At 34.1% G+C, this 24,762-nt stretch overlaps 1 protein-coding gene across 2 annotated transcripts; it reads left to right on the plus strand.

Moving 5' to 3' along the window:
* The first annotated feature begins 16,597 nt into the window (after window positions 1-16,597).
* On the plus strand, window positions 16,598-23,871 carry LOC145949637 (UPF0481 protein At3g47200-like). 2 transcript variants are annotated; one of them, XM_083060229.1, is made up of 2 exons: window positions 16,598-16,778; window positions 22,183-23,871. In XM_083060229.1, the coding sequence occupies exon 2, from the start codon at window positions 22,243-22,245 to the stop codon at window positions 23,605-23,607; it is 1,365 nt and encodes a 454-aa protein (XP_082916355.1). In that variant the 5' UTR covers window positions 16,598-16,778; window positions 22,183-22,242; the 3' UTR covers window positions 23,608-23,871. The 2 variants fall into 2 exon arrangements, with proteins under 2 accessions (XP_082916355.1, XP_082916354.1); XM_083060228.1 differs by having other exon boundaries at window positions 16,599-16,778; window positions 22,179-23,871.
* Window positions 23,872-24,762: the final 891 nt, after the last annotated feature.

Below are 24,762 nucleotides of genomic sequence, written 5' to 3' on the forward strand. Positions count from 1 at the left end.
TGACGAGGTTCGTTCTCGACCTCGAGTAAGAATACTTAAGGTTCGTACTTGACCTCAGAATTTTAACGAGGTTCGTTCTCGACCTCGGGTAAGGGCGTTTAAGGTTCGTACTCGACCTCATAATTTTAACGAGGTTCGTTCTCGACCTCGAGTAAGAGTGTTTAAGGTTTGTACTCGACCTCGGAATTTTAACGAGGTTCGTTCTCGACCTTGGGTAGGAATGTTTAAGGTTCGTACTAGACCTCATGATTTTAACGAGGTTCGTTCTCGACCTCGGGTAGGAATGTTTAAGGTTCGTACTCGACCTCGTGATTTTAACGAGGTTCGTACTCGACCTCGGGTAAGAATACTTAAGGTTCGTACTCGACCTCAGAATTTTAACGAGGTTCATTCTCGACCTCGGGTAAAGGCGTTTAAGGTTCGTATCATATCTTATCTCAAGATCTTATCATATCTTACCTCAAGATCTTATCATATCTTATCTCAAGATCTTATCATATCTTATCTCAGGCCCAAGGCCCAAAGAAATCCTAATTCACACTAAGGTATGTGCATTACTTATACGAGATTCATACTCCCACAAACACTAACTTTGACATCGGAGTCTCTTTTGCAGGTACCTCCCCCATCTTGGAGCACCAGCGTATCAGCAAAGGAGGCTCACCGATCTTACTGGACGGATCACCTCCACGACCAAATTCTGGTAAGAACACTTTGTAATCCTTATTAATAATTCTAGTTAGTTTTGTGCGAAAAGGAGAATCAAAATTGCCACACAAAAATTGAGACAAAATATAAAATATCAATTAAGATAATAACGTTAATAAATAATATTTTAGATTGAAATAATCAAATTACTTTGACATGCATGATCTAATTAATATATTTATTATTTTATAAAATAATATAATTATATATAATTTAATTTTGTAATTAATTTTTTAATTTTAATATATTACAAATAATGATATTTATTACAAATTTTTTACTTATTATTTTATCCGTCATTATGATTTATGATTAATTTGCAACTTTATTATTTTATTTTTCATGTATTGATGTATATTTTACTTTTTTTTCTTTTGCATTATTTTATCCCTCATTCTCTGGAATTCTTGAATCATTTTCTTTTACATACGACCATATATATTTTTTTGATGTTAGAATCGAATAATAAGAAGTATAATACGATGAATTTGAGATAGAAAATTATTAAAATGGTTCATGTACGGGTAGGGGCATTCGGCTACTTCCTGGTCAGTGTTCGAATGGCAGATTCAGGTGGCCGATTGACAATCGGCCACCAGGATCGGCTTATCTGTATTAATTATCTTTAATTCATGATTTAGGGTTAATTAGCTGATTAAGAAGTATTACCCAAAACGGTAAATATGTCGCAGGGCCCATAAGGTCCAGGGCCCACAAATGTCAGTATAAATAGCTCAGGTCAAAAGATAACGTCACTGTTCATTAATTACTCTAGATTTCTGTGCCTGTGCTGACTTGAGCGTCGGAGTGCCTTTTGCAGGTACAAACCCTTTTACTCACATCGGGTCGGAGCACTAATTCAGAGCACTCGTTTGGCCTTTAGAATACGAGAAGATTATTGGTATATCCTATTTACAGGTACATTTGGCGCCCACCATGGGGCCGAACGCAGTTGGTAAGAAGTATCGAAGAACAATGTCGATAACTAGGAGAACAAACACTCAAGATCGTCCTAATGAAGAGCATGTTGAAGTTGTGGATGAAACTGATCTTTCTGAAACGGTACGATTGTTGAAACAAGAGATGGAGTTGATGAAGCAACAAAGAGAGAGGGATGCAAGGGAGCTTTCGGCCTTAAGGGCTGAGAATGAGGCGTTGAAAAGTCAGGATACTTCGTGGAAACCTACTCATGTCACTAACACTCAAACTCAAGGGTCGTATCAATCTCATGTGATACACACCTCGGCTCCTCACGCTTCGGCAGCGGCCCCTGAGAAGTTCCCTTCAGCTTTACCTACTATGGGTCGTCCTGCAGATATGACAACTGTCGGATCACACCGACACCCTTTTACTCCCTCCATTATGCAGCTCTCCTTAATGGATAATTGGAAAGCTTTGCCTATTGATAAGTATGATGGCACGATTGATCGTGATGAACATTTGGATGTTTTTCTGACACAGGTGACTTTGAGTACGACAGATGATGCTGCGTTGTATAGGATTTTTCCCACGTCTCTTAAAGGCAGAGCTCTCAGTTGGTTCACTCGTCTTCCACCGAACTCCATTGACTCGTTCAACACATTGTCTTCACAATTTGCTATTCAATTTGCAACAAGTTGTCCTCATAGTCTAACGTCTTTGTCTTTGGTTGGTATTAGGCAGGACAAGAAGGAGTCTTTGCGGGCATTTATGGATCGGTTTAACAAGGCTGCGTTGGAAATTCGAGATCTTAATCTTGCGGTTGCATTGCATCATCTCACAACAGCTTTAAAACCAGGGCCATTTGTTAATAGTATCTGTAAAAAGCCTCCTTTGGACATGAATGATTTAAGGAGAAGGGCTGATAAGTACATGCAAATGGAGGAATTGGCAGAATTTCATAACCAGGCCCGAGCTGAATCTTCAAGCAAGATAGAAAAGCAGGCAGAACAATCATACAGAGGGCGAGGCAAGGAAATATCTCTTCGGGATCGGCCTAGTCGGGGTCCAAAGTATACTCAATATACTCCACTCAATACCAACCGTGCCGCGGTACTTGAGCAAGCTTTAGCTTCAGAAGTATTGATAATTCCAAAAAGAGCAGCTACACCACCACGTGCGGATACTAGTAAATCTTGTCGATATCACTGCAATCGTGGACATTCTACAGATGAATGTGCAGCCCTTAGGGACAGAATTGAAGACTTGATTAAGCAGGGCAAGTTGTAGAATTTTGTGGACCGGACAGGGTCGTCTCAAACTCATTCATATCAACCTAGGTATCAAGATCGGCGCAGGCAGGACCGGTCCGATAGAGCCCCTAATGAAAGAAGCAGGTCACGAGAAAGAAGTAGGTCACGAGAAAGAAAGGATACCTTGGCACCATCACAGAGGAGGGTGATCAATACTATTGCAGGAGGTTTTGCTGGTGGAGGCTCAACTTCCTCGGCTCAAAAGAGGCATCTTAGAGCGGTTCGATCGGTTAACATTGTTCATAGACAGTCTTCGCAGAGATTACCAGCAATAACCTTCACTGATGGTGATTTCAAGGGTATTGACCCAGAGCAAGACGACCCGATGGTTATCAGTGTGGAAATCCACAATTGAATTGTCAAGAAAACGTTGATTGATCAGGGCAGTTCGGCAGATATATTATATTGGAACACTTTCAAATAGTTAGGCATTTCTGAAAAAGAATTGCTCCCTTATGATGACCCGTTGGTCGGTTTTGCAGGAGAAAGGGTCAGTACCCGAGGTTATATTAAACTCTTTACACGTTTTTGCTTTGACAAACAGGAAAGCCGAGAAATTCAAGTGAAGTATATTGTGGTTGAGGCTAGCACTTCATATAATATCCTCCTCGGCAGGCCGTCCTTGAATGCATTAGGGGTCATCGTTTCAACACCACATTTAGCGATGAAGTTTCCATCTGATCAAGGGAAAATAATCACGATTCATGCCGATCAAAAGGCTGCTAGGGAGTGTTATTATGCTAGTTTACGAGTCGCGCCATTGGAGGAGAAAAAGTCAAAATCAAGAAGAGTTCATGTTGTTAATGCTTCGGCACTAATTGAGGAACCTGTTTGGGATTTGGATCCAAGAATGAATAATGAGGAGCGTGTGGAGCCAGTTGAATCTAAAGTGCACCTCCAGATCGGTGTACATTCTGTTCAGGTTACATACATTGGTGCTGATATGTCTAAAGAAGAGCGTTCTGCCCTATGCAAGGTTATATTTGAGAATAAAGATCTTTTTGCATGGACACCTTCTGACATGCCTGGTGTGGATCCTAAAGTTATGTGTCATAGGTTGTCAATTTGTGCCGAAGCGAGACCGGTTGCACAACGTAAAAGAAAAATGGGGACAGAGAGAAAAATTGCAGTTGAAGCGGAGGTTGCCAAGTTGCTTGATGCTGGATTCATTCGGGAGGTTCATTACACCACTTGGTTGGCAAATGTGGTGATGGTAAAAAAGTCGAACGGGAAGTGGAGAATGTGCATTGATTACACGAGCCTTAACAAGGCATGCCCTAAGGATGCTTATCCACTTCCAAGCATAGATCGGTTAGTTGATGGCGCCTCGGGTCATGGAATTTTAACTTTTCTTGATGCTTACTCGGGATATAATCAAATTCCCATGCATCCGCAAGATGAAGAGAAGACAACTTTCATAACTGATTCGGCCAATTATTGCTATCAGGTAATGCCTTTTGGATTGAAAAATGCAGGAGCAACGTACCAGAGATTGATGAACAAAGTTTTTCAACACCAAATAGGCAGGAACATGGAGGTATATGTGGACGATATGGTTGTAAAATCCAGAGATGTTGATCGACATGTAATGGACCTGTCGGAGGCATTCCAATAGTTGCGCAAATACGACATGAGACTCAACCCGGAGAAATGCGTATTTGGAGTATCCGGGGGAAAATTCTTGGGCTTCATGCTGTCGACAAGGGGTATTGAAGCAAATCTTGACAAGTGTATGACAATCGTTAACATGGTAAGCCCTCAGAATCTTAAACAAGTTCAACAGTTAGCAGGTCGGCTCACAGCGTTGTCACGATTCCTTCCGTGTTTGACCGAAATAACAAAGCCTATTGTGGGATTGATGAGAAAAGTGAAAAAGTTTGAATGGTCTGTTGAGTGTGAAGAGGCTTTTTGGGCTTTAAAGGAGCGTCTCAGTTCACCATCTGTACTCTCCAAGCCTGATCCAGAGTTACCGATTGTGGTCTATTTGTGTGTATCAAGTGATACAATAAGTGCAGTTCTAGTTCAAGAAAAGGAAGGACAACAACCCATTTACTTTGTCAGTCGCATGCTACACGAGGCTGAGACAAGGTACCAGCTTTTGGAAAAGGTGGCACTAGGACTTGTCTACACCGCTCGGTGACTCCGGCAGTATTTTTAGAGTCACCAAGTCGTCGTTCAAACTGATTGCCCGATAGCTAAAGTGTTACGTAAACCTGAGTTGGCAGGAAGGATGATGGCTTGCTCTATTGAGTTATCGGAGTTCGACATTAGTTTTCAGCCTCGAGGGCCGATCAAGTCCCAGTACTTGGTAGATTTTGTCAATGAGTTGCAGCCAAGGGGTTGTTTTGTGAACGATTTGTGGACGATGCATGTAGATGGTTCCTCAAACAACCGGGGTAGTGGAGCTGGTATAATTTTAGAAGGACCAACAGGATTGATTCTAGAACAATCATTACGGTTTGCGTTTAAAACTTCAAATAATCAAGCCGAGTATGAAGCGTTGTTGGCAGGATTAAGGCTTGCACGAGAGATTGGAGTTGGCCGACTGGAATGCTAGACCGATTCAAAAGTTGTAGCCGAGCAGGTGAATGATAATTTTCAAGTAAAAGATGCAAACTTGTTAAAATATTATCATTTGTTTCAGAAAATGCGTGATATGTTTGAAGAAGTTCAAGTGAAGCATACACCAAGAGAACACAATGAAAGGGCCGACCAGTTGGCTCGTTTGGCAAGCAGTACTCGAAAACCTGGTCAGCTGAGAACCACGCTTCACTTGGACCTTGAAGCTCCAAGTGTGGTCACTACCGAATGTTTGGCAGTCGAGGAGTCTAGTCGAACATGGATTACTGATATGGTGGATCATCTTGAACATGGTAAAGTGCCGACTGACCCAACGGCTGCTAGAAAGCTCCGGACACAAGCTGCTAGGTATACCATGGTTGGAGGAGAGCTATATAGAAGAGGATTCTCGGTCCCATTGTTAAAATGTGTTGATACAGAGCAAGCTGATTATATTTTGAGAGAAATGCATGAGGGCATATGCGGTTTCCACTCTGGAGGACGAACCTTGGCTACCAAGGTGCTTCGTGCCGGATATTATTGGCCTACTCTTCGGGATGATTGTTTGAAGTTTGTTAAGCATTGTGCATCTTGCCAACGACATGGTAACCTCATTCATGCGTCTGCTGAAGAACTTCATGGTATCAGTTCACCGTGGCCGTTTGCAATGTGGGATATGGATATTCTTGGACCCTTCCCGGTCGCCAAAGGTCAATGCAAGTTTTTGCTAGTAGTTGTAGATTATTTCACCAAATCGGTAGAGGCCGAGCCACTTGCCAGTATTACAGCTGCTAATGTTCAAAAGTTTTTGTGGAAGAATATCATTACTCGTTTCGGCATTCCATATGCACTCGTAACTGATAATGGTTTGCAGTTTACTGATCAAAAACTCAACCGATTTATTCAAGATCTTGGCATCAAACACAGGTTTACATCGGTAGAACATCCGCAAGCAAATGGACAAGCCGAGGCAGCAAATAAGGTGATACTTAATGAATTGAAGAAACGATTGGGAGATGCTAAGGGAGCTTGGGCTGAAGAGTTATTAGATGTTCTATGGGCTTATCGGTGCACGCCTCAGTCCACAACTAGGGAGACACCCTTTCGGCTTACATATGGCACCGATGCCATGATTCCTGTTGAAGTGGGAGAACCATCATTTCGGCGGCAATATTTTAATGAAACCTCCAATGATACATTTATCCGAGCCGAGGTCGATATGGTTGATGAATTGCGTAATAAGGCAGAAATCATAGCTGAAGCTTGCAAACAGAGGATGGCTCGAAGATTTAATTCTAATCTCATTAGAAGAAGTTTCAAGGAAGGCGACTTGGTGTGGAGAGTGCAAGGATCAGCAAGGCGTAACCCAAAAGAAGGCAAGTTGGCTCCTAATTGGGATGGCCCATTTTGGGTCCGACATAGTTTGGAAAACGGTGCATATAAGTTGGAAGAACTCTCAGGCAAGGTCATTCCAAGGACTTGGAACGCGTCCCATTTGAAGACATATTATAGCTAATATCTGTTGTAAAGAGACCTTGTGTAAATATATGGTGTACTATTTTCCTTGATCGGTCTTTTCTCCCCTTATAAAAAAGTGAAAAGGGGTTTTGGCCGACAAAGTTTTTAATGAGGCACCCATTAATAAAATCACTTCAGTTCTTCCATCATGCTTTATCGGTTCGATTATTTCTAATTACTGCTCGTAACAGGCTTCCCTCCCGAGTTGATCAACTCGGCTAAGGATGTGCCTTAAAAATCTCGTAACAGGCTTCCCTCCCGAGTTGATCAACTCGGCTAAGGATGTGCCTTAAAAATCTCGCAACAGGCTTCCCTCCCGAGTTGATCAACTCGGCTAAGGATGTGCTTTAAAAATCTCGTAACAGGCTTCCCTCCCGAGTTGATCAACTCGGCTAAGGATGTGCCTTAAAAATCTCGCAACAGGCTTCCCTCCCGAGTTGATCAACTTGGCTAAGGATGTGCCTTAAAAATCTCGTAAAAGGCTTCCCTCCCGAGTAGATCAACTCGGCTAAGGATGTGCCTTAAAAATCGCACAACAGGCTTCCCTCCTGAGTTTTTCAACTCGGCTAAAGGATGTGCCTTAAAAAATGAAAATCCTAAGTATATCAGTTCGGTTTTATCAAAAAAGAGTGTAAATCCGAAGTATATCAGTTCGGTTTTATCAAAAAAGAACGTAAATCCGAAGCAAATCATTTTGGTTTTATAAAAAAAGAGTGTAAATCTGAAGTATATCGGTTCGGTTTTATCAAAAAAGAGTGTAAATCCGAAGTATATCAGTTCGGTTTTACCAAAAAAGAATGCAAATCCGAAACAAATCATTTCGGTTTTATCAAAAAAGAGTAAATCCGAAGCAAATCAGTTCGGTTTTATCAAAAAGAATGCAAATCCGAAGCAAATCAGTTCGATTTTATTAGAAAAGTGCAATTATGAGGCAAGTATTGGAAGTACAAGTGGTTTGATTAATACTATCTCGGAATTAATTCGTTCTGTGTTATATAAGAGTGCAAGTGGTTTATTTTTTTGGCAATTTTAATACTTGAAGTTCTTTTAATAGAGATTAAGTGTTCAAGGCAAAATGTAGAGGGAAACATCATTTCATTCAAAAGAATGAGGCTCTATCGGCCTCCGATTTACAAAGTGAAATTGAAATTACATCAAGCAAAAAACAAAAAAGGAACTAGGTTACTCTTCAGGAGTGTGGGTCGAGTCAGCCTGGATGACAGTTTTGGGATTTCCCTCAGGGTTTTCTTCACCTATTGTGTTCTCTTCAGAGGTTTCAGCATCATCCTCTGCTTGGGGGCAGTGTCGAGGTCGGCATCGTCAGGCTCGGCTCCCTCAGGCATATCGGTGAAAGACATAAGAGACCCTTGATAGAAGTCTTGAGTCATGTCAAACTCAAATCCATCTTCAAATTGGCCGAAGTGTTTAGCCTGCCGAACGGCCTGTTGAAACCCAACCTCATGTTGAGCCATGATTTTCTCTTTAGCTTGCTCTTTGAGGGTATCATATGCCGCTTCAGCCTCTTCCAATCGGCGGCGCCCTTCATTAGTTACCTTCTGGAGATCCAAGCGCAAAGTATCATTGTCTCCCGAACGGCAGCTAGTTCAGCAGCTAGATCCCTGTTCTTAGCAGTTATCTCTTCGTTTACCGAAATCGCTTCGACAGTAGTTTTCTCGGCTTCCTCGAGACTTTGCTTCAAACTCATAACCTCGTCGTCAGGCTCCATGGCGAGGTGATGAGCTAAAGCCAACGAGCGAGTTTGTACCTCGCAGAATAGCCTCCATTTGTCCCTCACATCTAAAGTGGCTAAAAATTATTGCCCAAATGGAGAAACAAGATCTGGCCGAATCACCGATTCCGCCGGGGCGTCGTCACTAAGAAAGGCCTGAGACATCAGTTGAGGAGGCACGACAATAATGGTGCGATTAGGCGATGACTCAGGCACCGATTTAGCTTTCTTTGATTGCTCCGGTTGATCGTCAGAGCTCTTTCTTTTGGTGTGCTCACGGTTCGTTTCTTTTCCTTTCTTGCTTCTCTTTTTGCGTTCTGGAGGAGGGGGCAGACGGTTATCAGTGTTGGGACGGGGGGAGGATGCAACAACCGAAGTACCTATTCCCCTCGATTGCCGAGCCTCCTTCACTCTTGCAGCAAGAAGACTGCGAATATTCAGGTCATCAGCACCACTCTTAACCATGATTCCTGTAAAAAGAGTTAAGTAAACATCAATAGGAATTAAGTTGGTAAAGGATATAGGATAGACAACATACCTATTAGGTCGGCCCACCAACGAGGAGACACTATCAAATTGATTAGAGATCTAGTTGGTAAATGCCGAGGAAGGCGCATTAATAATTTTAAATCTGTTCATTCTTCGGCTGTAAGCATCTTCTTCGGTACTACGTCGTAGGGCCGAGGGGTACGGGTCCAGTATAAGGGGAATAGGCTCTTCCCATCTTTATCAAAAAAGAAGCGTCGCCCATTCGGCCGTATAGTCACTCGGAAGAATCCGGCCTCGAAGTTCTTGTATGATGAAGTAAAACTATCTAGCAGTAGCCGATCGCTTATTCGGCTTAGTGAGTGCCATTTTGCTAAAATGGTGGGCCGAGATGAATAGAAATACAGAAAAAGAAGTGGAGAAGGCTTAATATGAAGACATTTGCACAAGTGTTTGAAGCCTTGTAATTACGCCCAGCTGTTCGGGTGCAATTGAGTAAGGGCTACGTTCAACACTCTTAGCACTCCTACGGTAAATTCATCAAATGGTAATTTGACTCTGAGATCCCGAAGAAGGCAGTCATACATGTAGAATGAATCCATCTTCCCACCACTTTGATCGAGGCAGACTATGTCAGGATTCAGAAAGGCATTGTTTCGGCATGACCGAATCCCAATCGGGTAGGGATTCTCCTGGGTGTCAAAGCTCAAGCAGTTGGTGTAGTCCATAAGATTAGTAATCATCTTTGTATCCTGATAACGTGAATAGTAGGAAGTGACTTCCCCGTTCACCCACTCGTACCCAGGCACATCAGAGGGACCGTATCGTTGCGGGTAGGGGCTCGCTTTGTCTCCTCTTGGACTTCTTCGCTTCCACTAGTAGAGGTTTCTTCTGAAGAATCATTATCCTCATCCGGCCTTTCGGCATTAATAGGGGACTGAGACAACTTAGAGCGACTTGATATACTGGACGAGAACCCCTCGGAGGACGAAGACCGAGAGCTATCAGCCGAAGAATTGGAAGAAGTATCAACCATGGTAGTAGAAACTTACCAATTTTTTCACAAAAGCACAATGAATAAACGGATCGGCTTGTAAGAGCTCGGTCTAGGAGAATTCGGATTAGAAGAATACGTGCGAATGACCTACCACCTATCCTATTTATAGAAGTGAAAAGGAGCGGGAAAATTTAAAGTGCTCAGAAGTTCTAACCGTTGGATTTCCAGAATCCAACGGTTATAAGCGTGCGTCTCTTCATCTTACCCTAACCGCCATCTCCAATTTACCCTTAAAGAAAGTCTCGTCTTTCTTCAAGGCTGGGGGGCAGTGTACGGGTAGGGGCGTTCGGTTACTTCCTAGTCGGTGTTCGAATGGCAGATTCAGGTGGCCGATTGACAATCGGCCACCAGGATCGGCTTATCTGTATTAATTATCTTTAATTCATGATTTAGGGTTAATTAGCTGATTAAGAAGTATTACCCAAAACGGTAAATATGTCGCAGGGCCCATAAGGTCCAGGGCCCATAAATGTCAGTATAAATAGCTCAGGTCAAAAGGTAACGTCACTGTTCATTAATTACTCTAGATTTCTGTGCATGTGCTGACTTGAGCGTCGGAGTGCCTTTTGCAGGTACAAACCTCTTTACTCACATCGGGTCGGAGCACTAATTCGGAGCACTCGTTCGGCCTTCAGAATACGAGAAGATTATTGGCGTATCCTATTTACAAGTACAGTTCAAAATGGAGAAAATAAAATAATGATATTTAAAGATTTTGTGAGGTGAAAGATTGAAGTTTTAAAGAAAGAAAAATATAAGTCTAATTTTTATTTTTAGATGAAATGTGTGATGTTTTGATTAGTGAGTTTTAAGTAGAAAATGATTTAATATAAGTTCAATTTATAGAGATTTTCAACAACAACCAAAAAATGATATAAAGATTTTGGGATTAAAAAAAATTGAAGGGAGGATTGTAAAAATTGAGAAATTCATGAATTAATTTTGAAAGAAAAAATATCAAGACAATAAAATTACATAGTGATGTTAGTAATAAAAAACAATCAATAGTAGAATTTATTCTTAGTGAATCATATACAAAAAAATAAAAAAATTGGGAATAAAGAAAGGAAAAAGAGAAGGTAAGACTAATGGTGAGTATTTTCCCTTTTATTTGATTTTTATGTTGTGCCTCTAATTTATAACATTTGTATTTGTATTAGATAGTTCTGGAAAAAACACAAGAAATCTTAGCAAAAATTTTGGAGACCAGGCAACTCTTCAATAATGAGCAGGAAATTAGATGGGAAGCTTGCCCAACTAAAAAAGACTGAACAAAGATTTAATAAGAACATAATTTCAACTCTCAAGATCCAGAAAGTACCTCTTTTGTTGCGACGTAATGACAGGTTTGTAAATTCTAAAGGAAGGAGAGCATTATAAACTTCTGTGGACATCAAAGTTTGTTGCAAAATACAATGAAAATCAAGATTCTGATGAAGTGACACACGTTTTGCTTAAAAGAATAAAAGATAACATGGAAGAATTGAAGAAAGAGTTTGCTGATGACGTAATATTGGAAGCAGAGAAGTATGATGACAATGTCTTTGCTTAGATGCTGTTTTTGGATGGATGTTCTTTGCTTCATTGAAAATCTTGATGAGGTCCAGAAGCACTAAACCTTAAGTTTCACCAACTGTAACACTCTAGTTTTCAAAAAAGTTATTATTATTATTATTATTATTATATGGTATTTGGTCATAATTATTTTAATAATTATAGAGAAATATTATTTTGTACGTTTTAAATAATTATTATTTTGGACAATTATTTTGTACGTATTAAATAAGTATTTTTATTAGTATTTTTAAATAAATATTTATATGTTTTAAGAGAATGTTGATTTTATATGATATTTTGGGTCAGAAATATATTATTATTATAGAGGAAAAATATTTTATAATATACATGTATTTATTTTATATATATATTTAGAGGAAAAAGAGAAGTGGGTTAGAAGAGAAGGAAAATGGGTTGGGTTGACCCAGCCCAATGAATTAATTTTAAGAAAGGAGTCAAGTAGTGTTAATCCTATCTACCTCATTTGCCGGGTTAGGAAAAAAAAGAGGAGATACAAAGAGGTCTAAGGAAAAGTCCTCAGGAACGATCTTAAATTACACCAAGATCATTCGTCTTCTGCTCATCCAGGTAAGGGAGGAGTGAGAAACCTTACTCTGGGTGTGGGAATGTATGTTGGGTAGTGGGATTGACCTCCAATCCTGTGTTTGTTGTATGCTCATGTATGAGAAAATTTTCTCAATTGTATCTGTTTCATCTATTGTTCCTCTTGTATGTAATTAATTGTATAAATTGCTTGAATGAATGATTAATTTTAGTTGTAATTGTATGATTTGAGATTTTTGTGGGTTCCTACGGGAAATTCTGTGAGAAAACGGGTAAAATATAAATGTATTCTGTTTTGCCTTCTGATTGTTTTGTTATATTCCTTGTTGGATGTGATGCATGACTATGTCATTAATTTTGAAAATGAATATGTTTTTATATGAATGAAAAAACGGGCAAAATACAAATGTTTTCTATTTTGCTTCTGATTGGTTTATTGTATTCCTTAATGTTTGCAGAGTGTAAATATGTGTTTAATTTCACAAATAGATGAGTTTTAATATGGATTAAAGTGCTCTGTGAGAATTGTGAATATAATGTGATAATATGAATATGATGATGAAATGTGATGATAATAATTTGATATGAGAATGCATACAGTTGATTGACATGCATCATGTGCATAAATGTTTTTAAGGGTACGATATGAAATACATCACCAGAAAATGTCTTCTAGTGTAAAAGTTTTAGGGATTAGTCCTTGGGGATAGCTCGGTTTGAAAGTTTCAGTCTCGCCCATTATGTGCATGGGATGTATCTTGCGCGACTTAGCTATCCCGACGAGACTCTGGTAATATATCCTTCTAGTGAGAGTGCGTAGAGGGTGTGACCCGACATGTACTCGTAGACTACTCTTCGTGTATTGCTAGCGGCAATATGTCATGTGATGTTTTACTAGCGCTACATGCATGATAAAATGTAGTCCATGTCCATCCATGTGAATTTTAATGTTATATGTTAAATTGATATTTTTATGTCTTGAATGAGTGAGATGTGATATTATTACTAATTTATTTGTGTTATATATGTTTTGTTTGTATTTGGTTATCCGGTGTATATTCCTACACTGTGAGACAGAGTGAGATGTTTCTCACCCCCTTTTCTTGTGTTATTTTTTCTTGACTGTCTTACAGGTGATTATCAACATGAGACTGAGGATATTGGTGAGGAAACTTAGGCTTCTATGTTAAGATTTGCTCTAATAGGACATGTGACATCGGGACGTAGATAGGATTAGATTAGTATGTTGTTTCTTTTAAATTATTTTGAAAATCTTATTCTTATTTCTTTCGTTATAATGTTATATTTGTTTAAGTTATGAATGTGGTGCTCTTTATCTGAACATGTTTAGTATTTAAAAAAAATAAAAAATTATGTTATTTAAATTTTATTATTTGTATTATGATATGCGAGGTAGAGGGTGTCATACCAACTATTCCAAATTCGCAGAGATACAATTTTGTTGGAAAACCAACTTCCGAGGAGATTACTTGAGATGCTAAGCAAAGAGAAAGGACCCAAGTTGGAATTTTTATTTTCCAATCATGCTGACTTTGGTCAATCCAAATATAGGGACACAATGAATGTCTCTGTCCAAAATCCTAATCCAATTCATTTACTTGATTATTATCGCTCACATTACCTGTCACCCGAAAGAGAGATCAATATTCAAATGGGGATAAATACACTCCAAAACCAGCAAGATGATGGTAATGAAGACAACAATTTTCAAATAGACCCAAAAACTGGCAATTGGTTTACTTATAAGAACGTACGAGATCTAAAAAGAGCAGGGATTCGGATGATACCGAATTCCTCAGCCAAAAGTCCATATACATGGAATGAGATTCATTTCAAATCTAAGTGGTTTAGTATGTGTTTGGGTATGCGTTTTTGTAAACGTAACCATAGTTTTTCACTTTCTGATGCAAGAATTGAGAAGCAACAAAGTTGTTGCTTTGAGTTGAACGGACGTTTACATAATTTAAACGCTAAATCAAACACACTCTTAGTGGGGAATTGAGACTTCCAATATTTAATTTCTATGATAACACTATTTTTTTTGAAACCTCATAGCGTATGAGATGTGTCCAGATGTTCTTAGCAAATATGAATGTTGCTCGTTCATTTCCTTCATGGATTCATTGATTGAAAATGGTGAAGATGTGAAGGAGTTGAGATTAAGTGGTGTATTTAGAAATTTGCTCGGAATACTCATTACAGAACTAAGTGCAAGACATGGCTGAAGCTTACAATACTCATTTTAGTACCCCGTGGACTATAATTGCCTTTTTTGCTGCATTACTAATTGTAATTCTTACTTTTATCCAAACCTTTTTCACCATAGATCCCAGATGATTCATGAAGCATCTCGTGTATTTGTTGGTATAATAAGCTTTTCATGTACCCTGCAAATAATAAATGATTGAAAATGCAGGAGCAAGAGTTCTCTCATACCCGTCTATGTTTGTTATGTATGTAGTATAGTAAGCTCCTTGTGTGACCCGCAAGTAATAACATTTTAGTTTGGAGTGAGCTGTAATTTTTTAGAAAAATAATGCGTCTACATGTCCTTTATGATGAATTGTTGATTGATCCATATAATTTTGTTCTCGTCGTCTGCAGATACTATTTGTGTTATGCGTTGGAAAAAGTGGACTGTGTAAATTTAAGATGATAGGTTTAAGACAATAAACAACGACCATGTAAATTTGGTCAACTAAAAAATAGTTATAAATATACTATATTTTTATTACATTAAACATTTAATATATTAAACCTTAAATTAAAAAATAACATGTTTTATTATATTAAAGAAATAATAATAATAATAATAATAATAATAATAATAATAAATCTAAAATAGATATATTATATTTTTATTTAATTTATTTTTATATTATTGAGTTTTATAAAATATTATACGAATAACTTTAAGGATCAAAAGTAATGTCTCCAAATTAAGAAACAAAAATAAATTGAGAATTTAGAACAAAATTTTGAAAAAATTTTAAAAAATCAAAAATATATTTTCCCCTTTTATGAGTATCATGCATAAAAAATTAATAATAAGAATAACAAAACATTATAATCTTATCATTTTATATTTAAATAAAAATACATATAAAAAATGATAATTTTAATTTATTTTTAAAAATAAAATAAAAATTCTATTGTATAATTAAAAAAAAAATATATTGACGTGCCTGATTACAGCAAACGACTTTTGAGCCGAGTAAATGTGTAGAAGCTTGACATAACAGAATAAAGATAAAGATAAAGTTATTATTGACAGTGAAAGGACAACAACCAATGACTGTTCAAATCAGAAAACAAAACCTAATTTAATTAATGATGCTATACCTATGATTAGTTAAATGAATTTATAAGGCTTAAGGTTATAAAGAAAACATCAAAATCAAATTAAATCATCCAGTGAAACCTAAATAAAGCTATAATTACAAGTTACAACTCAATGTTTTCGCATGTTATACAATGAACAAATTTCAAAAACAAGTGTGGAATTAAAATAACTATTTATACAGCAAGAAAAGGAAAACGCATTAATTAGAGGATTATATTTATATATTTGGCCATGTACTGTAATTATTACTTGCAAGTTGAATATTTACCTTTGTCCTCGTCTTGCGATTTGCAAGTTTAATATGTGGATGTTTATGGACTTTTGAAAAATCAAGTCAAGATGATAATGTTATCAAAAGCAGATAGTTGCTTCCATGTGCAAGTTTAATAGTATTTTTGGGTTTACCTATGTATGTGTTAGGATTTATCCCAAGTCCCACGTCTGTAAAATGAAAGAACATTGGCTAGTTTATAAGGGTGTCCACCATTTCATATAGTATGAGGCCTTTTGGAAAGGAGCCCAAAAACAAAATCATGCGGGCCTAGCTCAAAGCGAACAATATCATACTATGGTAGAGAAACAGGTAGACTACCGGGCACTACAAGTGGTATCAGAGTCAACGGTTCAGCTGGATTTGATGCGGGTATGAAACTTTTTGGGAAGGAGTCCTAAAACAAAACCGTGCGAGCCTAGCCTAAAGCGGACAATATCATACTATGATGGAGAAACGGGCACTACATGTAATTGCAACTTGCAAGTTTAATTAGTATTTATCTTTGTCTGTGTCTTGCAATTTGCAAGTTCAATATTTTTATTTTTATTAATTTTGACATGTGCAAGTTGCTAGTTTAATATTTCCAGTTGTCCGCATCTTGATGTTGGCAAAGGTAAACGTTGATCTCCACTTCCAAGGCCTCTTCAAGCTCTTATAACACAGTACTTGGCGTAGCTTTCAAACTCTCACTCCGATCTCCGCCATAGAGGACACTGCAGAGTTTTTCTCAGGTGCGACACTTTGATTCTGTCTATCGTACTTTTTAATTTACTAAATGATTAATCATACTTGGATATTCTAATTTTGAGGTGTAGTGTTCCTTTGCATGCATGTCATGGTTTGTTTTGCTTTAAAGTTTATATTTCAAAATTACCGTTACTGCTGTAAGCCTATGACTATATTATCTATATATATATATATATATATATCTATATATAAAAGTAATTTCTTGTTCTTGATAGATATATTATTTGTTATTATTTTAATTCTTTATAAAAATGTATGATTTCTATGATAATAATTAATAAAAGACAAAAAAAAATTATAAAAGTTTTGTTCTTAAAATTGTTGGTAATTACATACTTTCCCTACGCCAACAAAGTTATAAAGGTTTTTTTTATACTGTGATCTAATTAATCGGTAGTTGTTATGCATATAGACGACTGCCACAGTCCCTTTATGCTTCAGCAGCATAATACGCAGTTATTTCCATTTTTTTTCTCGGCATTAATAAGAAAAGAGTTAGAAACTAAAGAGCTCTCAAAAATGTAAATATCATATCTAGAAAAAATGCCCTGCAATGTATTTTTTCTATTTTATTAATTAACTATATATTATGTTCATTTAATGTCATAAATAAAATTGTATATAAGAAATGTCATTACCTTTTATTGATGCATCTTTTTTTTTTTGCTTAAATAAAATTTAATTTCTTGCAAATATTATTTTGTCTTATTTTAATTTCTCTGAAATAATTATTCATTTTTAGATCTTTGACGTTTCTTTGGTTAGCTTTATAATCCTTATTAATAATTCTAGTTAGTTTTGTGCTAAAAGGAAAAAGAAAATTGCCACACAAAAATTGAGACAAAATATAAAATATCAATTAAGATAATAAAGGTAATAAATAATATTTTAGATTGAAATAATTAAATTACATTTACATGCATGATCTAATTAATATATTTATTATTATATAAAATAATATAATTATATATAATTTAATTTGCAATTAATTTTTAATTTTAATATATTACAAATAATCATATTTATTACATTTATTTATTCCTTTTATCATAATTTAATTTTTATTTTATTTAATTTTATTCTTACATTTTATTTTGTTAATTTTTTTAATATTGTATTTTTTAAAAAATATATTATAATTTACTTATAATGTATTTTAATACCTAACTTTCAATGCTACTTTTAAATATGAATTTATTAATTTTAATTAATTGTAATATAATTATTTATTTTTATGTGTAACAAGTAGTAATTTTGTCATAAAAGTAATATATTGAAGAAGAAAAATAATAAGCGTTTCATTAAATTATATTTTTAAAATATAATGTTATAAATAAATTGGTTAACTGAAAAGTAAGAATAAAATTAAAAAATATATTTTTCATATTATATTAAAATTAAAATAAAATATAAAATTACATGTAATTTTTCTTACTTATAATAAACAATAAATATATTACTTAATTAAATTATGCACAAAAATAATTTAATTATTTTTTATTTATTTTAGAAATAAATTGTTAGAGCTAATAATAAAGATAAAAGATAGCACTAAGAAAATTGTAAGAATCTAAAATTAACAAGAGAATAAAAAAAGACAGAATGATATTGATCATAGAGATGTAAACATATTTAAGCTTAATTAAAATTTTTTACTTATTATTTTATCCGTCATTATGATTTATGATTAATTTGCTATACTTTATTATTTTCTTTTTCATGTGTTGATGTATATTTTACTCTCTTTTTTCTTTTGCATTTTTATCCCTCATTCTCTGGAATTATTAGCTCGACTTAGTTCACTAGTGGAAAAAAGACTTTTAAAACCAGTTCCGTAACTGATTTTAAAAGAGTTGATTTTAAAAGTTAAACTTTTAAAATCGGTTAAATAACCGATTTTAAAAGTTAACTTTTAAGATCGGTTATTTTATAACTGATTTTAAAAGTTTTTAAGATCAGTTATTTTATAATAGATCTTAAAAGTGCTAGTCCTGAAAAAAAAAATTAAACTGGAACGGGCCATTCCAGATTGTTAAAAAGACTACTTGAAGAACAGACATCAGAACGGCCCGTTCTCCTTGCAGTACGGGTCGTTCTGCTCCTTGAAGAACGGGTCGTTCTACATGCAGCAAGGGTCGTTCTCCTTGTAGAACGGACCGTTCCAGATTCGAAATTTACCCAAAATGAACCTACAACGAAAATAGAGACAAGAGAAGAGCATAAGAAAACGAAAAGAGACACAAGAAGAGAATGCGAATGGAGGGAAATATTAAAAGGTTTCTGACGATACTTTTAAAATTAGTTATTTAAGAACCGATTTTGTATACTACATACAAAATCAATTCTGAAATAACCGATTTTAAAAGTAACACTTTTAAAATCATTCATAAAATAACTGATCTTAAAAGTACTTTTAAGATCGGTTAAATTTTAACCGATCTTAAAAGTGTTCATATTATTTACAAAATTGTCACCGCGTCACTTTTAAAATTGGTTACCTTGTAATTGATCTTAAAACTTCAATTTTAAATCTAATTTTTGCACTAGTGGTTTGAGTTCCCCTATCACTTTCTTTTACATACGACCATCATTTTTTTAATGTTGAATCGAATAATAAGAAGTATAATACGATGAATTTGAGATAAAAAGATTATTAAAATGGTTCAAAAGGAGAAAATAAAATAATGATATTTAAAGATTTTGTGAGGTGAAAGATTGAAGTTTTAAACAAGGAAAAATATAAGTCTAATATTTATTTTTAGGTGAAATGTGTGATGTTCTGATTAGTGAGTTTTAAGTAGAAAATGATTCAATATAGGTTCAATTTATAGCGATTTTCAACAACAACCAAAAAATGATATAAAGATTTTGGGATTAAAAAAATTTGAAGGGAGGATTGTAAAAATTGAGAAATTCATGAATTAATTTTGAAAGAAAATTTATCAAGACAATAAAATTACATAGTAACCATAGTAAAAAACAATCAATAGTAGAATTTATTCTTAGTGATTCATATATATATAAAAAATTAGGAATAAAGAAAGAGAAAAGAGAAGGTAAGAATAATGGTGAGTGTTTTTCCTTTTATTTGATTTTTATGTTGTGCCCTAATTTATAACATTTGTATTTGTATTAGATAGTTATGGAATAAACACAAGGAATTTTAGCAAAAATTTTGGAGACCAGCCAACTCTTCAATAATGAGCAAGAAATTAGATGAGAAGCTTGCCCAACTAAAAAATGCTAAACAAAGATTTGATAAGAACAGAATTTCAACTCCCAAAATTCAAAGGCTACCTCTTTTGTTGCGAGGTAATGACAGGTTTGTGAAGTATTGTACACCAAAGATGATATCATTTGGTCCCATCCATCACAATAGTGAAATTCTAAAGGAAGGAGAGCATTATAAACTTCTGTGGACATCAGAGTTTGTTGCAAAATACAATGAAAATCTAGATTCTGATGAAGTGACACAAGTTTTGCTTAAAAGAATAGAAGATAACATGGAAGAATTGAAGAAAGAGTTTGCTGATGACGTGATATTGGAAGCACGGAAGTATGATGGCAATGACCTTGCTGATGACGTGATATTGGAAGCACGGAAGTATGATGGCAATGACCTTGCTTGGTTGTTATTTGTGGATGGATGTTCTTTGCTTCATTTCATGGAAAATATGGATATGCAGTGTCCAGAAGCACTAAACCTTACGCTTTATAATCCTTATTAATAATTCTAGTTAGTTTTGTGCTAAAAGGAGAAAGAAAATTGCCACACAAAAATTGAGACCAAATATAAAATATCAATTAAGATAATAAAGGTAATAAATAATATTTTAGATTGAAATAATTAAATTATATTTACATGCATGATTTAATTAATATATTTATTATTATATAAAATAATACAATTATATATAATTTAATTTTGCAATTAAATTTTAATTTTAATATATTACAAATAATCATATTTATTACATTTAATTTATTCCTTTTATCATAATTTAATTTTTATTGTATTTAATTTTATTCTTACATTTAATTTTGTTAATTTTTTAATATTTTATTTTTTTTAAAAATATATTATAATTTACTTATAATGTATTTTAATACCTAACTTTTAATTCTACTTTTTAATATCAATTTATTAATTTTAATTAATTGTAATATATTTATTTATTTTTATGTGTAACAAGTAGTAATTTTGTCATAAAAGTAATATATTGAACAAAAAAAAATTATGAGCGTTTCATTAAATTATATTTTTAAAATATATAAATAAATTGGTTAACTGAAAAGTAAGAATAATATTAAAAAATATATTTTTCATAATATATTAAAAATAAAATAAAATATAAAATTACATGTAATTTTCCTTACTTATAATAAACAATAAATATATTACTTAATTAAATTATGCACAAAAATAATTTAATTATCTTAATTTAAAATATTATCTGTTATTTTAATTAATATTCTATTTTTTATTTGTTTTAGCAATAAATTAATTAGAGCTAATAATAAAGACTAAAAGATAGCACTAAGAAAATTGCAAGAATCTAAAATTAACAAAAAAATTTACACAGAATAAAAAAAGACAGAATGATATTGATCATAGAGATGTAAACATATTTAAGCTTAATTAAATTTTTTTACTTATTATTTTATCCGTCATTATGATTTATGATTAATTTGCTATACTTTATTATTTTCTTTTTCATGTGTTGTTGTATATTTTACTCTTTTTTTTCTTTTGCATTTTTTATCCCTCATTCTCTGGAATTATTAGTTCGACTTTGGTTTGAGTTCCCCTATCACTTTCTTTTACATACGACCATCATTTTTTTAATGTTGAATCGAATAATAAGAAGTATAATACGATGAATTTGAGATAGAAAATTATTAAAATGGTTCAAAAGGAGAAAATAAAATAATGATATTCAAAGATTTTGTGAGGTGAAAGATTGAAGTTTTAAACAAGGAAAAATATAAGTCTAATATTTATTTTTAGGTGAAATGTGTGATGTTTTGATTAGTTAGTTTTAAGTAGAAAATGATTCAATATAGGTTTAATTTATAGAGATTTTCAACAACAACCAAAAAATGATATAAATATTTTGGGATTAAAAAAATTTGAAGGGAGGATTGTAAAAATTGAGAAATTCATGAATTAATTTTGAAAGAAAATTTATCAAGACAATAAAATTACATAGTGACCGGCCGTAGTGAAAAACAATCAATAGTAGAATTTATTCTTAGTGATTCATATATAAAAAAAAATAGGAATAAAGAAAGGAAAAAGAGAAGGTAAGACTAATGATGAGTGTTTTCTCTTTTATTTGATTTTTATGTTGTGCCCTAATTTATAATATTTGTATTTGTATTAGATAGTTTTGGAATAAACACAAGGAATCTTAGCAAAAATTTTGGAGACCAGCTAACTCTTCAATAATGAGCAAGAAATTAGATGAGAAGCTTGCCCAACTAAAAATAGTAGAACAAAGATTTGAAAAGAACAGAATTTCAACTCCCAAGATCCAAAGGGTACCTTTTATGTTGCGACGTAATGACATGTTTGTGAAGTATTGTACACCAAAGATGATATCATTTGGTCCTATCCATCACGGTTGTGAAATTCTAAAGGAAGGAGAGCATTATAAACTTCTGTGGACATCAAAGTTTATTGCAAAATACAATGAAAATCAAGATTATGGTGAAGTGACACAAGTTTTGCTTAAAAGAATAGAAGATAACATGGAAGAATTGAAGAATGAGTTTGCTGATGACGTGATATTAGAAGGGAAGTATGATGACAATGACCTTGCTTGGATGTTGTTTGTGGATGGATGTTCTTTGCTTCATTTCATGGAAAATATTGATGAGCAGTGTCCAGAAGCATTAAACCTTAAGCTACACCAACTATTGCAAATTCGGAGAGATACAATGTTGTTGGAAAACCAACTTCCAAGGAGATTACTTGAGATGCTAAGCAAAAAGGAAGGTCCCAATTTGGACTTTTTATTTTCCAATCATTCTGACTTTGGTGAATCCAAACATATGGGCACAATACGTGTCTATGTCCAAAATCCTAAACCAATTCATATACTCGATTATAATCACTCAGCATATCTGTCACCCGAAAGGGTGATCCACGCTCAGCAAGATGATGGTGATGAACACAACAATTCTCAAATTGACCCAAATGGTAACAGTTGGTATACTTATAAGAACGTACGAGATCTAAAAAGAGCAGGTATTAGAGTGATACCAAATTCCTTAGCAAGCAATCCATATGCATGGAATGACATTCATTTCAAATCTAAGTGGTTTAGTGGGGAATTGAGACTTCCAATATTTTATTTCTATGATAACACGCTTTATTTTTTTCGAAACCTGATAGCTTATGAGATGTGTCCAGATTCTCGTAGCAAATATGAATTTTGCTCGTTCATTTCCTTCATGGATTCATTGATTGACAATGGTGAAGATGTGAAGGAGCTGAGATTAAGTGGTGTATTTTCAAACTTGCTCGGAAGCGACGAAGACTTGGCCAATCTCTTCAATGAATTGGGTCATGATCTGCCAACTAATAATTATTCTGACTGGTGCCGCAATGATGCTGTGGCCTTCAGCGAGAAATATGTTGCTGTTAAGCAGCAAATTCAAAAGCATTACACAACTAAGTGGAAGACATGGTTGGCTGAAGCTTACAATACTCATTTCAATACCCCCTGGACTATAATTGCCTTTTTTGCTGCATTACTAATTGTAATTCTTACTTTTATCCAAACCTTTTTCACCATAGATCCCAGATGATTCATGATGCATCTCATGTATTTGTTGTATAATAAGCTTCTCATGTGCCCTGCAAATAATAAATGATTGAAAATGCAGAGCAAGAGTTGTCTCGTACCCGTCTGTGTCTCGTACCCGTGTGTGTTTGTTATGTATGTATAGTTTAGTGAGCTCCATGTGTGACCCGCAAATAATAACATTTTAGTTTGGACTGAGCAGTGATTTTTCAGAAAAATAATGCGTTTACATGTCCTTTATGATGAATTGCGGATTGAATCCATATAATTTTGTTCTCGTCGTTTGTAGATACTATTTGTGTTATCCATTGGAAAAAGTGGACTGTGTAAATTTCAGACGAAAGGTTTAGGACAATAAACAACGACCATGTAAATATGGTAAACCAAAAAATGGTTATAGATTTTAAGTTAAATTGAATATAGTTTTTTATCTTTTAAAAAATAGATAAAATAAGTTGATTAAAGCAATTTCACATTTATTTAATCACAAATTAATATTTATGATAAATTATTGATTTTTATAATAAATAAGTAAAATTTTAGTAATGATATTTAATTCGTCGACTGTATGATCATTATACTCTTTAAAAAATTTAATCTTTTATGATTATAATATGATTTAAAGTGATTTTTTTAAAATCTCTAACAATCAACATTAAAAAGATTGAGTTGACCTTATTAGCATGACTTCTCATATAATAATAGATTAAATTGAACCTATTTAAAATTATAAAAGGTTAAATTAAATCTAAATACAATTATTAGCATCAATTTAAATTCATTCGCATGTACTAAGTCAAATACAACTAATTATAATCAAGAAAGAGAGTCAAAATTGACTAATTTCATTTTCACCCTTTAACTCAACAAATATAATCAAATTGTCAAGTTTGTCAACATTATCAAATATATTTATCAATATCATTATATAAATATGATACTTATTTTAATAATTGCTCTAAGTTTCCACTTTAATAGAAATATCTTTACCCCTTAATTAAATCAAATTGTCTGATATTTGATATTTTTTTTTTACTTTTCATAAGGCGTATATAGATGAGAATTTTTACTAATTGGAGGTTGAGAAAATTTCCTGACGGGGGAGAAAAAATCATGAAGCAATTAATAAATAAATGAAGATGTGAAAGACTGGTATGTT

The sequence above is a fragment of the Cajanus cajan genome, chromosome 7, assembly GCF_000230855.2.
Source record: "Cajanus cajan strain Asha chromosome 7, NIPB_CcT2T_4, whole genome shotgun sequence".
NCBI classification, from domain to species: domain Eukaryota; kingdom Viridiplantae; phylum Streptophyta; class Magnoliopsida; order Fabales; family Fabaceae; genus Cajanus; species Cajanus cajan.